This window comes from Hermetia illucens, chromosome 7, assembly GCF_905115235.1.
Source record: "Hermetia illucens chromosome 7, iHerIll2.2.curated.20191125, whole genome shotgun sequence".
NCBI lineage: Eukaryota > Metazoa > Arthropoda > Insecta > Diptera > Stratiomyidae > Hermetia > Hermetia illucens.
In genome coordinates, this window is record NC_051855.1 from 10,835,928 (window position 1) to 10,850,335 (window position 14,408).

A 14,408-nucleotide genomic window follows, 5' to 3' on the forward strand; every position below is an offset into this window, starting at 1 on the left:
CGGTGCCACCACTATGGAGGTTCTCCTCGACCACTTGGTTTTGGTTTGGCCGATAAGGTTGCCGCCCCATCTTCCTCACCGTCACCTCTGAGGACCGAGCTAGGGTGGCAGTCGATTTTCAAGATGCAACAGCGCAACAACCGGTATCCGGTCTAGGCCTGCCTTAATAAGAAACTCCAGACATCCCGGTTTTGCGCCGAGGTCCACCAATTCGATATCCCTAAAAGCTGTCTGGCGTCCTGACCTACGCCATCGCTCCACAGGGTCTGCCTCGTCTTCTTTTTCTACCATAGATATTGCCCTTATAGACTTTCCGGGTGGGATCATTCTCATCCATGCGGATTAAGTCTCTCGCCCACCGTAACCTATTGAGCCGAATTTTATCCACAACCAGACGGTCATGGTATCGCTCATAGATTTCGTCATTGTGTAGGCTACGGAATTGTCCATCCTCATGTAGGGGGCCAAAAATTCTTCGGAGGATTCTTCTCTCGAACGCGGTCAAGAGTTCCCAATTCTTCTTGCTAAGAACCCAAGTTTCCGAGGAATACATGAAGACTGGCAAGCTCATAGTCTTGTACAGTAAGAGCTTTGACCCTATGGTGAGACGTTTCGAACGAAACAGTCTTTGTAAGCTGAAATAGGCTCTGTTGGCTGACAATAACCGTGCGCGGTTGTGATTTCGACCCTAATTGTCAACGGTCTCAAAGTTCCTTATTCTTCCTGTTTGACCAGTGCGGTTTGATGTTGTTGGTTGATTCGTCTTCGGTGCTGACGTTGCCACCATATATTTTTTCCTGCCTTCATTGATGTGCAGCCCAAAATCTCGCGCCGCCTGCTCGATCTGGATGAAGGCAGTTTGTACGTCTCGGGTGGTTCTTCCCATGATGTCGATATCGTCAGCATAGGCCAGTAGTTGGGTGGACTTGAAGAGGATCGTACCTCTTGCATTTACCTCAGCATCACGGATCACTTTCTCGAGGGCCAGGTTAAAGAGGACGCATGATAGGGCATCCCCCTTGTCATAGACCGTTGTTGATGTCGAATGGTCTTGAGAGTGATCCTGCTGCTTTTATCTGCCCTCGCACATTGGTCAGGGTCAGCCTAGTGAGTCTTATTAATTTCGTCGGGATACCGAATTCTCTCATGGCCGTGTACAGTTTTACCCTGGCTATGCTATCATAGGCGGCTTTAAAATCGATGAATAGATGGTGCAACTGTTGTCCATATTCCAACAGTTTTTCCATCGCTTGCCGCAGAGAGAAAATCTGATCTGTTGCTGATTTGCCTGGAGTGAAGCCTCTTTGGTATGGGCCAATGATGTTGTGGGCGTATGGGGCTATCCGGCACTCAGCAACGTCATACCTCTATAATTAAAGTAAAATTTTAACTCACCATTAATCGACTATACCTGGTCCATAGAGAGCACTCTCCGTTTCTTCAAAAAAAATCTTGTAAGGCCGATTGTTGCTCTCTGGTTTCAATTCTGGCTCTTTAAGGGAGGTCAGTCGATCGTCGTTCGGACCACCAAATTCGCGCTTCATTACGGCGGCCGGCATAAACCTGACATATGTGACCAACTTGACATCTCATTGTCACTAGGATCTTCAGAATGCCATTGAATCCTTCATTGAAAAATAATTACAGCCAAAAAAGTGGCTATTTCTACGACCTTGGCCCCCGAATGAAGGTGTTTAGGAGCGAGAGTCCATTTAACGACTCATTGTTAATCTGGGTCTCTGCTCCTAAACATCTGTTCAAGAGGTCACCTCGTGACAAATCTTCGTAGATTGGTTTGATGACTGTCTTTTTTTGTTTTTGTTTGAGGAAGTGGAAATCTTCAAAAGACACTGGCCTGGACATGCCAGCGTGTGGGATTCTTACCCACTGAAACCAACCCCGACTCCCTCCAAGCCCCGTGGAACCACCGTACGGTATTACATCACAGGGCGGAGTCAGCTGATTTTAGCTTTGTCCCCTTTCGTCTCTACGCGGCGTACGTAACCTCGCTTTTCTGATCCCCTCTACTTTTCGCAGTTTGCTCTGGATAGATACGACCATGGAGTTGATCGCATCCTAGTCTTCCTGGCATGTTAACATTCTTCGCACCAGATTCTCTTGGTACAAGCACCTCTCCTAGAGTCCCCTCTAGATTCCTCCTTTCTTCCAAAAATCTCAGACAATGGAAGAATACATGCTCTGGGTCCTCTGGGACTCCATCGCAGTTTGGACAATCGGGTGAGGTATCCAGTTTAAACCTGAACAGGTACTGGCGATATCCTCCATGCCCCGTGAGAAACTGAGTAAGATTATAATTAATCTCAGCGTGCCATGTCTCCAACCACTCCTGTGTCCACCGACCCTTTCCCGAGCGTTCCCAACGCTCTTGCCATCTATTTATGGATCTCTCCCTTTCGGCGTTCTTCATCTGCGTTAAAGGAGAGATAGACTTCGCATTATATATATTCGTCATCTCATTTGCCAAGATGTCAATGGGCATCATTCCAGAAATCACGAATGCTGCATCATCTGAGACAGTCCTGAATGCCGAGCACACTCTTAGGGCTGTTCTTCTGTAGACTGAACTCAGTTTGTTACCGTTAAATGTAACCTGCAGTGTCTTTCCCCAAACTGAAGCTGCATAGAGCAGGATCGAACTCACTACCCTAGCTATAAGCAACCTGGAAGCATGCCGTGGCCCTCCCACGTTCGGCATCATTCTTGCCAGGGCCACACTCGCAGGCTTAGAAGTGATGATATGATTCCCAATTTGAATACGGGCAAAATTTCTTTTACGGTGCTTGGTGATAAGGACCGCTTCCGTTTTTTCCAAGTGTCAGACCAGAACTCTCAAGCCAACCCTTAGCAGCACTGATCGCTTCGCATGAGTATAACTTAGCATCTTCGAGATGCTTTGCGACAACAACCAGCGCTATATCATCGGCGTAGCCCACCACCGTGGCTTCCTCCGGAAGGGGAAGATTAAGAACATGCACTATGCAATATTTGCTAGTACTGCCCCTTCCGTGGATTGCATCTTCGGCCAAGCCAGTAACCATTTTGATGGCATCAATGGTTGATCTGGCTTCACGGAACCCATACTGCCGATCTGAAAGGCCGCCTTGGCTCTCAACAACCGGGAGTAATCTATTATAGATTACCCGCTCTAACATTTTCCCCACCGTGTCCAAAAGTCATATGGGTCGGTATGAGGATGGTTCACCTGGAGGTTTACCAGGCTTAGGCAGAAGTACCAACTTCTGTCGTTCCCATGATATAGGAAATATCCCCTCGGACATGCACGCTTCGAACAACTCAGCGAACATGTCCGGTCTGGATTTCACGGCAAGCTTAAGGGCCTTATTAGGCACGCCATCCATACCCTGAGCTTTATTATCTCCTATCCTTGTGCAGATCTCCAGCAGCTCGTCACCGGTGACTGGCGGTATTGCCGTGTCGTTCAGAGGTCGCTGGAAGCTGTCTATACCCTCCTCTTGCTGAGGGAATAATCCCTGGATAATTTTTAACAAGAGTGTAGGACACGTGATCTGCGGAGATGATCGGCCTCTGAATCGCCCCATCACGATTCTATAGGCGCTCCCCCACGGGTTTACGTCCGCTTCTAAACAGAGCTCCTTAAAGCATTCCCTCTTGCTCCGTTGCATGGCGAGCTTGAGGGTTTTTCGGGCTTCCTTATAGGCGCGCTCTTTTTGCCCTTGGTCGATTCTGCCTATCGCTCTTTGAGCCGCTCTTCTGGCTCGGTGACAGGCTGATCGAAGGCTGGCCAGTTCAGCATTCCACCAGTAGTTTGGTCTTCTACTGTGGAATGAGCACCTCCTCGGCATGGACGCGTCACACGCTTCGGCGATGCATTGGACCACATGGGCAGCTCTTTCCGTAGAGGCGCCTGCTTTATTAGGTTGGTCTAACCACACCTCCATGAAGATCTGCTCATCCAGAGATTTAGCGGACCAGCTCTGTCTGTCTGTCTGTCCGTCACACGCATTTTTCTCGGAGACAGTTATAGCGATTGACACCAAATCTGGTAGAATCCCCCTGGAAGATGCCCCTTCGTATACGGATGGTCTCTGAGGTATTAGTACTCTCATATGTACACACCGATAAGGTGGTATGCCACCCTTCCATGACTGTCGCCAAAAACTTTATTAGTTTCGGATCAATGCGATACAGATGTAGGATGTCGATTAGCCAGGTATGCGGAACGCTTTCAAAAGCCTTGGTATAATCGATATAGCAACTGAAGAGGTTTCTTTGGCCTCTAGTTGCTTGTCCTACAACTACCGAGTCGATAATGAGTTGCTCTTTGCAACCCCTTGACCCAACTCGGCAGCCCTTCTGCTCCTCGGACAGAATGTTGTTGGTGTCGAGGCGCGCATTGATCCTTCCACTAATAATGGACGTAATGAATTTGTAGAGGGTTGGTAAGTAAGTGATCGGTCTTGTGTCTGCGGGGTCCTGCACCGTGTCCTTCTTAGGGATAAGGTAGGTAATCCCCGCAGTGAGGAAAGGTGGAAATTCCTCCGGCCGACTCATGAACTCATTTATACTGCTTGCCAACCGACTTTGTACGCTGGTAAATTTCTTATACCAGAAATTCTGCACCCGATTCAGACACATAGCGAAGCTGCTGTTGAAAATTGTCAAGTCCCTTTATTTCAAAAACTAAAGAAAAACTTACCATAAACCGTATTCGTATTATTAAAGTCGATTCTCACCGAGTCCTGTGGAACTGTAGATTCTTCACGGCCATAGTCTTGCAATGCCCATAGTTTTGGTACATCACAAAGAACTCGTTGTTGATAGGGGACAGCCTCGATTTTGACGTTTCTTGCAAACAGTACCAGTAGTTTGACACTATAATATGAAACCTTTTGTGTATTTGGTAGTTCTGAGCTTGTAGATGGAACTTTAACTTCATTAGTTTCCCTTTTGTCAGCATTGTCACCTCCTTCTTTAGGCTTTCCCGCTCAGGCCTGTCTGGAAAGAATGTTCTATTTTTCACGGTCATAAACTTGGTCCGGACGAAGTTGACAGTCTCTTAAGTCACCAACGCTGCTAGTGGTTTCGTTCATAACGGATTTGTTTCTCAGAATAAGTTTCAAATTATTGTTGAAGATAGTGGGGGACTTACCACATCCATTTGATGTTGGACCGGACCAAATGGAGAGCAACTTACTCTCACGTTTTTTGGTCCACGGATCCCTCGTTTAGGGCATGGCATCCAAGCATTCAAAAATAGGGACTAACGGTTTCGTCCAGGGCAGAATCAACTCATCAGACGCTGCTTCACCTCTGCCCGGGGGAGCAGCGTGACCGTAAGTGGCAACAGATGGAAAACGCTCCTTTATATTAGGTTGTATTTGTGATCGAAATTTGACCCTTTATTTAACATGCTTAGAATTATCCGATTTAAGTCGCCGTTTTGGTCGCAAACTTGTTGCCATTTAGAAGGCAACTTCATTATCCCCCCCCTCCTCCCTTTTTTTTTGCAAAAAAACTCAGACTGCCGATTTTCGCAAGCCTCTTTTGAGACCAACTTCGTAGACCAACTTAGGAGCGTTTTGCATGGAATGGAAGAGATGGTAATCACTTGGTACCAGATCCAGACTACACGGTAGGTGCGATAGGACATCCCATTCGAGCTCCCGTAGCTTCTGCCGGGTCATCAAAGGTGTGTTAAGCCAAGTGTTGTCCTGGTGGAACACAACACCATTCTTATTGATCAATTCTGGCCGCTTCTGGTCAATCGCCTGCTTTAAACGGTCGAGTTGCTCACAGTAGAGGGCCGAATTGAAGGTTTGGCCATAGTTGACCAGCTCATAATGGATGATTCCCTTCCAATCCCACTGAACACACAGCCTAGCCGTCAATCCGGGCTTGGCGATGGTTTGGGCCGGCTCGCCGCGCTTCGACCACGATCTTTTTCGCATGAGGTTATCGTACGTGATCCACTTTTCATCACCGGTCACTATCCGCTTCGAAAATGGGTCGAATTCGTTCCGTTCCAGCAGTGCATCGCAGAGGTTGATTCGGTTCAAGAAATTTTTTCGCGTCAACTCTGGTCGCACCTGAACATCCGGCTTTTTTTGGAATTCAATCTTCTGGAAATGGCTCCAAACGGTTTTATGGTCTATACCTAGTTTCTGTGTGTGTATAGTGGGGGAGAAGCTACAGCTTCTGAGCACTCAGACTGTGTTGGCCCATTGTACTCGCCACCCCCGTCTAATGGAATATTCCGGATTCGTTAACGTATCGCAGAATTTCCGTTGGTGGCTGTGATGCTACCCATCCCAATTGGAGAACATCGGCACTAAAGATCTGATGCCTGATGCGTCCATAGGCGGGCCATTCACATAGGAAATGCTCCGTGGATTCCGCTTCCTCATTACAGGAGGGACACGTATCATCTTGAGTAATTCCTATTCTGAACATATGCCCAGCTAGTGAATTATGGCCTGTCAGAATGCCCAGAATACACCTGCAAGTCCTCCTGCTTTTCGACAGGATAAACTTTGCGGTAGGCATATTCGGTTCTGGCAGGAATAGTTTGACATTTAGGCTCTGCCACCTGTCATTATGAGAAGCTTGTTCCCAGTTTTTGAAAACAGACTTAGCCAGTGCTACTGATACTCCAATTACTGGCTCCGATCCCGGCATAGGGAAGATTGACCCCTCTTTCGCTAAAGCATCCGAGATTTCATTTCCCTCTACGTCACAGTGACCAGGTACCCAGAGTAGTTCCACCGTATTGAATCTAGACATAGAGTTCAAACGGTTTATGCATTCCTGAACGATTTTCGAGGTGATCAAAGGACTGCTCAATGCCCTCAGTGCAGCTTGGCTGTCACTACAGATTGCGATGCGCCTGCCCTTCAACCGCTTGTCAATCACCCAGTTTGCCGCCCTTAGGATTGCATGAACTTCGGCTTGAAAATCGTTGCATATTGTCCCAGAGGAAAACCCCACTTCTCGTTTTTATTCGAGAGGTAGACTCCGGCTCCAGATCGCTCTTCTGTTTTTGAGCCATCGGTGTAGAAGACTTCCGTATATCCCGTCACGCATTCCTCTGGGTCTTCCCAGTCCTCTCTACGCTTCAGGGTAACTCCATATCTTCTACCAAACAGATGTGTGGGGACACGAGAATCGGAAGGCATTGCAAGAACTGGGTTCAGTCCTCTCAGTAGTTCTTCCAATGCTCTGGGCCCCCACATCCGTTGTGTCCCCATTGAATTAGTCTATGAGCTGCTCTCATTGCAGTTCTTTGAATAAATATATCTAGGGACTGCAAATTGAGTAGTGCATTCAGAGCTGCGCCGGATGACGTGCTCATGGCACCAGTGATACCCAGACACACAGTTATTTGCAGTGCGGCCAGGAATTCTCCTGGAACATATGATCTCAGAGGGCCATCCCGGTTCCCATGGTACGAGATAACCTCCGGTGAGGCTTCGTGGCAGAGCCACTTCAGATGAGTCCCTTGCAGACTCGGGTCTGATCGCCCTCCTTGAGTGCGTGGGGACGGAAATCCCCTGGAACAGTTGCGCTGACAGTTAAGCCCATGAGTGTTTTACGTGGGTACTTTTCATGGAAACTTAATCCTACGGTCCTCTTCAGACACGGATTGATTTTGTGACCCCAATCAGAGTCCCGCCGCAGCAAGCTTCGACCATACTCGTCTATACCCAGCGTATCGCTCAGCATTCATACTGGTGGATGCAAGATCTACCAAAATCTCTACCGAACTAAGGAGTACGGCACCTGTGTTGAAACGCAGCACCACGCCGAGACCCGAAGGTCTCTTCTCACTTCAGCATAACCAACAACCCCAATGAAGCTCCCACTAGGGGGCAACCGCAAACAACCGAGCTGTATTCACATACAACGGGAGTTCACCCGAGGTATAAGAGTCCAGGAGCTATCCCGGTTCCCATGGTGCCAGTATACCCCTGGTAAGGTTTCATGACCAATTTGTCACTTCAGATGAGTCCCCGTGCAGACTCAGGTCTGATCGCCCTAATTAGGCCTTTGGAACATTCGCCTACTGCATTACGGCCGGCAAACCAAGGTGAGTACAGCGTCTCCCGGTGCCACCACTATGGAGGTTTTCCTCAGCCACTTGGTTCAGCCAACAGGGTTGTCGCCCCGTCCTCCTCACCGCCATCTCCGAGCACCAGTTGCGCTGACTGGTGGAACTGGTCCAAATGTCGGCAATGATTGTGGAATTGGAGGACCCGTATGCGGGTGTACTTTTGCAGCGGGGGTTCTTTTACGTGAGGTTAGGCTTTGCGAGCTGGGTTTAATGGGATATACTTTATCGCTGTTTTGAGGTGCCGCTTTTTGGAGATCTTTGGATGCTTGGCTTTTGGCAGTCATGTTGTCCTTCAATAGCTTTTCTCCGGTCGGAATCTGATCACATCCTTTCTAAAGTGTGATGCCACCAAAGAAGGGTAGTTGTCCTTCACGTGGTCACCGATGTTTAGCGTCACTTCCTTGTTGGGCGTTCGTGTGGACATCGGTTTTTGACTTTCTAATGTTTGGTTATTTTATGTGGCTACCGTTCCCGGGGTGCAATGCCTGCAGTCCTAGTTTTTTAATAATTGTGTGTTTTTTTTTTCATTTGACCGTTATTGATTTTTTTAGGGGTGGAATTTCTCTTCTCTGTCCTCCTGTCTCTCTGGGTTTTTACTCTTTTTTTTGAAGAGTTTAGACCTAAGTGAAGGGTGAAAAGGGGGTGGAAGATGAGTAGCATGAGTTGTAGCTATTTTTTTTAGGATTTTATTTTTGTATTGCCAAATTTGTCGGCCTTAAGTTTTAGATATCCTACGGCTTAGTCGAATTAAATTTAAATAATTAACTGAGAAGTAGATTAGGTATAGATATTTTAGTAGGACGAAGACTGGCGGGCTGGCGGGGTGGCGGGCTGCTTGGGGGCTTGAAATCTCAAACAAATAGTCTTGTGTACATACCTATATGGATATCTACTAATTACAGCTGATTACGGTGATAGAAGGCTTAGTTGACCCTTTTTTCTGCCTCTCAGGTGCATGTAACACCAAAGGTTGCTCAGGAACATAATACGTTATTTAAGGAAAAGTATGTGATACTTTTAAGGTTTGTAGTGATTTACTCAGTTATTATCTCTGAATCTTGGATAATATTTCGTTAAACTTGATGGGTTTCATAGTGTATATAAAGTATTTTATGTTGGCTTCTATATTTAAAGAGTGAAACAAGTGAGGTGTTGTTGTATTCCTGAATTCTTCGTGTGTTCTGTCTGCGAGTGTTACGAATGCAGTGTCGAGTGACTTAGTCATAGTGTCATGGATATGGAAAGCAATATTATATGCATTTATGACATGTAGGTATGTTAATGTATAATATATCTTAAGGGATGAGAATAAGCTTATGCCCTATGTATGAGAATCATATAACAAACCACGACTACTATGATAACCATAACAGCGAATAGATGAATTATCACAAACAACAGTGACAACAATTGCAATTCTGAAACAAACAACAGTATGAGCTACAGAATCTACAAAAGTTTCTTTCAAGTTGCCAAAGTGTTACCTCGACCTATGTGCAGTGTTAGTTAACCTCTGTTGTGTTGTAATATCTTATAAAGTTTAAGAGGGTATTTTGCTCGTTTGTTTTTCATTATTTTTGTTTTTTGTTTTTTTTTTTGTTCGGTGCTGTGCGACCGGTCCCCTTCGGGGTAATATTAATCAAAAGATATATATATATCATACAAAAAACAAAACTTAAAAGAAAATATAAGAAAGAACGTATCTACATTCAGTGCTCTTCTTCTGCCTTCATCTCATTCGTCGCTTCTCAGATTCCTTATTTGCATATAAATCATTTATTTATAACAAAAGTGTCCACTGGGAGTATAAAATACGTTTAAAATCAATAACAGAAATAGTAGCAGCTACTAAAAATAAGAATAAAATCAAATGAATATAATATTTTTTATATAATTTATATTTATTGATTTTTTCTAATAAATAGCTTGTGAAAAAATCGAGTACTAAAATTATATCAGAAAAATAGTGTAAATGGTAGTTTAAATGTAAATAAAACACTAAAAAGTTTGAATGTAACCATAAAAGCTTGAATAATATATAAATATAACACAATAAAATGGAACTTCTTATTCATATCATCGGTTATTTGGTTCTAATTGCACTTTCCGTTTCCGAGCAATTCCTATAATAATAGAATTATCAACAACAAAGCGTAAATTATGATAAGCCAGATAAGTTAACCTTTAATATTCATCCAAAAAAAATAAAAATAATAACAATATATGATACGGAAGGCATAATATCTACAATAAGAACTTTCCTTTAGTACTTTTTTGGTAAATAATGTGAGAAAGTAAAAAGTCCATATTTACGTCAATACATATGTATAAATTCGATATATAACTTGATAAATGCATTCCGAAGAAATATCACTCCAAAAACGAAAGTAAGATACCGACCCTCACAAAGGGCTTTAAATCTCTTATCTGAATTTAGGAATAAAATTAACACTATCATTCAGCCACGTGCGTGCATTTTCCTTGTAGTAAATGGAAACTCAACGTTTTCAATACGAAAATATAATAGAAGAAAAATGAAAACAAAAATGTATGTAAAAAACCAACCAAGAGGGTAATGTTTAGGATATATAAAAACGGAGATAAAAAGTAAAAATAAATGAAAAAGGAAGATGAAGCTGTAATATCAGGTGATCTGCATCTAAAAAAAGAAAACGCAAAAATAACATAATAAAAACATCAAAAATAAAGCTGAATTAAAGATAGCATCCATTTATTATTGTAATTAGAAAGATGCTGAGACAATCACATTAAAAGACACAGACGGAAAAGACTTTGTCTAATTTGCCTGAATTAGATCCTGGACAGATAAATCTGAGAATAAAAATTAAAAAAAAATTGGAAAGTGAAAATAGCGCGAATATAGTTAAAGAAATGTGAAAATGTTTACTAAAAGTGCATAAACTTTGCAGTGAATAATAATAAATTGGGAATTGACATAAATAGACCAGTGAAATAGCAAAATCAATTGAAAAGTCATATAAATCAGGAAGTGGAATAAATTGAGTAGTAAAATATTAGTTGGAACCAATGCTCAATGTAAAATAGAACGCCGGACATTACGAAAATCTTCACGGAATATAAAATACTAACCAAAGATTAAAAAAGAAAGAAGAAGAAAAAGAAAATAATAGCAAAATTATATAAAAGAAAAAAAAGGCAAAAAAAGAGACAAAGGAAAAAATAAGAACACGAGGTTGGAAAAAGGGAAAGGATCAGAAGATAATAAATAAATAATAAATAAAAAAAAAACACGAATAGAAAAATGAAAAGGAAAGGAATATCAGATAGTTCGCAATGAGAACGAAAGCCTTGAAGTGCATTAAACAAAATATACAACTTGGAATTTTAAAATTCGAAAGCTGATAAAAAGTAAATGAAGTTTTCTTTGTCAAAACCAGAGAATAAGAGTAATTCAACAATAGAAGCTTGATTGTATCTATTTATACAAATCGGAATAAAAACAGTTAAACAATTCATATAACTATAATAACTAGTGTACATGATGTACATTAGAATGTATATATTTAAATAGTAAAGATAAATCATAGATATATAAATTGAAAATCGAACGTGACCAATAATCTTCGCGAATACCCTACAAATTAAACTATTGATTGTTTTAATTTAATCGCTTTAAATGCATAGTGTATATATATAAACCGTTTCAATTCGCTGATATTTACATAAAGAACAAACAACCATTGTTTGTTATATTTACGTTACGGCATCAACTTCAACCTCTATTGATTTATTTTCTTTTTCCTGGTCTTTAAATCAAGAACAGGCAGTTCAACTGAAATAATATAAGCTAAAAATCAATATACAGGAAAATCATTAGAGAATAATTTTTCTTTAAGTATTAATATTTCTATTCATAGAAATAGGACTTGTGTAAATATAATAAAATGAACATAATAAGAGCTAATAAAAAATAATATTTCAAAAGTATTTATTTTATTTATAATGTACAAAAAAAGAGGTTGTAATAAATTATGAATTAATTATTATAAAATTTCAGGGAAATGAGAGAAAAATCTCATGAAAATAAATATAATTGCAAACTAAAATAAAAATAATTTAGTTGAGTTATTAGAGAAGAAGAAAATTAATTTATTAATATAAAAATGAAGTGAATAGTTAAAGCATACACGCATATATGCAAAAAAAAAGTTGGTTGTTTTTAATTCGGGAAATTTATTATTTATTAATTAATGAATATTCCAAACCAATACGAGAAAATTAGACAAGAAAAGATATCATATAAAGAAAATCTGTAGTGAAAGTGACATTATGAAAATAAAAAGTATAAGTGGAATGGAAAAATTAGTGAAGTGGGTATCAAATGATATAAATTTATAAGCTTCAAACCCTAAGAACAAAAAAACAAAATAACAAAGAACCTTTGGTCACCGGTTGACTCTTCAAATTATTAAACAAAAAAAAAAAAATAAACCATAATGCGCTTCATCCTGAATTTTTCTTTTAGTAATTTATTACAACACAAAGCGAATTAAAAAAATATAACTTTACCGCGTATCATTTAACAATATTTTGTCTCGGGCCAGTTCGTTGAACTTTTATATTAATAATAATAACAAAAACAAATAATTAAGCAAATAAAGAACAAATAAAAAATATAATTTCAGCAAATAAATCAATAAAAATATAAATACATACGCATTAATAATGGTGATTATCTGATATAGTAAAAGGAAGAGTATAAAAGCTAAAATATTGTTTAAAGATGAATGACCTCAGCGTGGAAGATGGAAAGAATAAGTGAGCTTTAAAGGCAAAAACAAGAATCTTAGCTTCCATCCTCTTGTTTTTGCAAGAGATAAACCAAATAAAATAAAAGAAAAATTAAATTAATTAATTATACAAGTTCTAACTACTCCAAAAAGAAACTGCAACTGAAAAATTATTTATTTTTAAATAATAATAAGAAAATGCTAACTTAGAAATTATATATTTTTTTGATTATGTAAAAATAAGTGAATAAATGGCGAAATAAAAAAAAAATAAAATAACAAATAAATTGATTTAAAAGGCCAGAAATGATAAAAAGAAATTAAATAAAACAAAAAGAATGGAGAATGATTTCTGGAATGGAAAATTAGAGAAGCGAGAAAGAAATGAGGTAATAATAAATTAATGTTTTCTTTAGTTAAAGTAAAGAATATAAAATATTAAAAAAAAAAGTAATAGAATTAAGTAAAATCAAATGAAATAATAAAAAAAAAGCCAGTCCTGGAATAAACATCTACTATACATACGTTTAGTGAACTGTGTGTCGTAATTAACGCGAAAAAAAAAACAGTGAATTCAAGGCTTCTGGATTACACCCCCTTTTGATTGAAAATCCCTCGTAATGTGACACATTAATTCGGATAACTAATAACACTTCGTTTCCCATTACAATATATATTTTGGTATTTTGAACTGAAATCTTTGGAGCTTCGACGTTTCGAGTGTACACAAATTATACTATGTCACTTCTTAATGTCACAGGTGAGACTTTATATATAGAAAAAATACACATATATATATAATATATAATTGTAAATATATTTTGAAAAAAAGATGTGTCAATTAAGTAATGAGACTGGCAACATAGAGTTCAATCTTGCAACATCTGGGATGGTTGGACTGAAGTGAAGTCCTGGTCCTGGTATGCCATTTTAGTAAATCAAAAATAAAAACAGGCTCGGAAATTTTTGCCTAAAAAAATGGTAATTTTATTGATAAATACGCATTTCGGGCACCAGTTGTGCCCTTCCTCACTACCTAAACAACTAAGGTTGTTAGGTCTATTATTTTCCGGTCAATGTTCGATTTTACACTTTTACATATCATCATCAACGGCGCAACAACCGGTGTCCGGTCTAGGCCTGCCTTAATAATTTAAGACTAGCATAGCCAAGGTAAAATTGTACCCGGCCATACCAGAATTCGGTATCCCGATCAAATGGATAACACTGATTAGGCTGGCCCTGACAAATGTGCAAGGCCAGATAACAGCAGAAGCTTCAACATCAACAACGGTCTAAGGCAAAGGGGTGCCTTATCATGTGTCCTATTTAGCCTGGCACTAGAAAAAGTGATCCTTGATCATCATCGCAACAACCGGTGTCCAGTCTAGGCCTGCCTTAATAAGGAACTCCAGACATCCCGGTTTTGAACCGAGGTTCACCAATTCGATATCCCTAAAAGCTGTCTGGCGTCCTGACCTACGCTATGGCTCCATCTTAGGCAGGGTCTGCTTCGCTTTCTTTTT

The 14,408-nt window shown here is 40.6% G+C and overlaps 1 protein-coding gene across 13 annotated transcripts in view; it reads left to right on the plus strand.

Moving 5' to 3' along the window:
* Positions 1-14,408, plus strand: part of LOC119660950 (protein unc-13 homolog B) — a 241,664-nt gene that overhangs the window by 14,260 nt on the left and 212,996 nt on the right. For 4 of the 13 annotated variants that reach the window (XM_038069979.1, XM_038069973.1, XM_038069969.1 and 1 more), the window contains exon 2: positions 9,013-13,642. The exons of 3 other annotated variants lie outside the window; for them this stretch is intronic. In XM_038069979.1, coding sequence (XP_037925907.1) covers positions 13,621-13,642 — 22 coding nt within the window. In that variant the 5' untranslated portion in view covers positions 9,013-13,620. The remainder of the gene's footprint in view (positions 1-9,012; positions 13,643-14,408) is intronic. 6 more of the 13 variants (XM_038069972.1, XM_038069974.1, XM_038069975.1 and 3 more) reach the window with 6 other exon arrangements.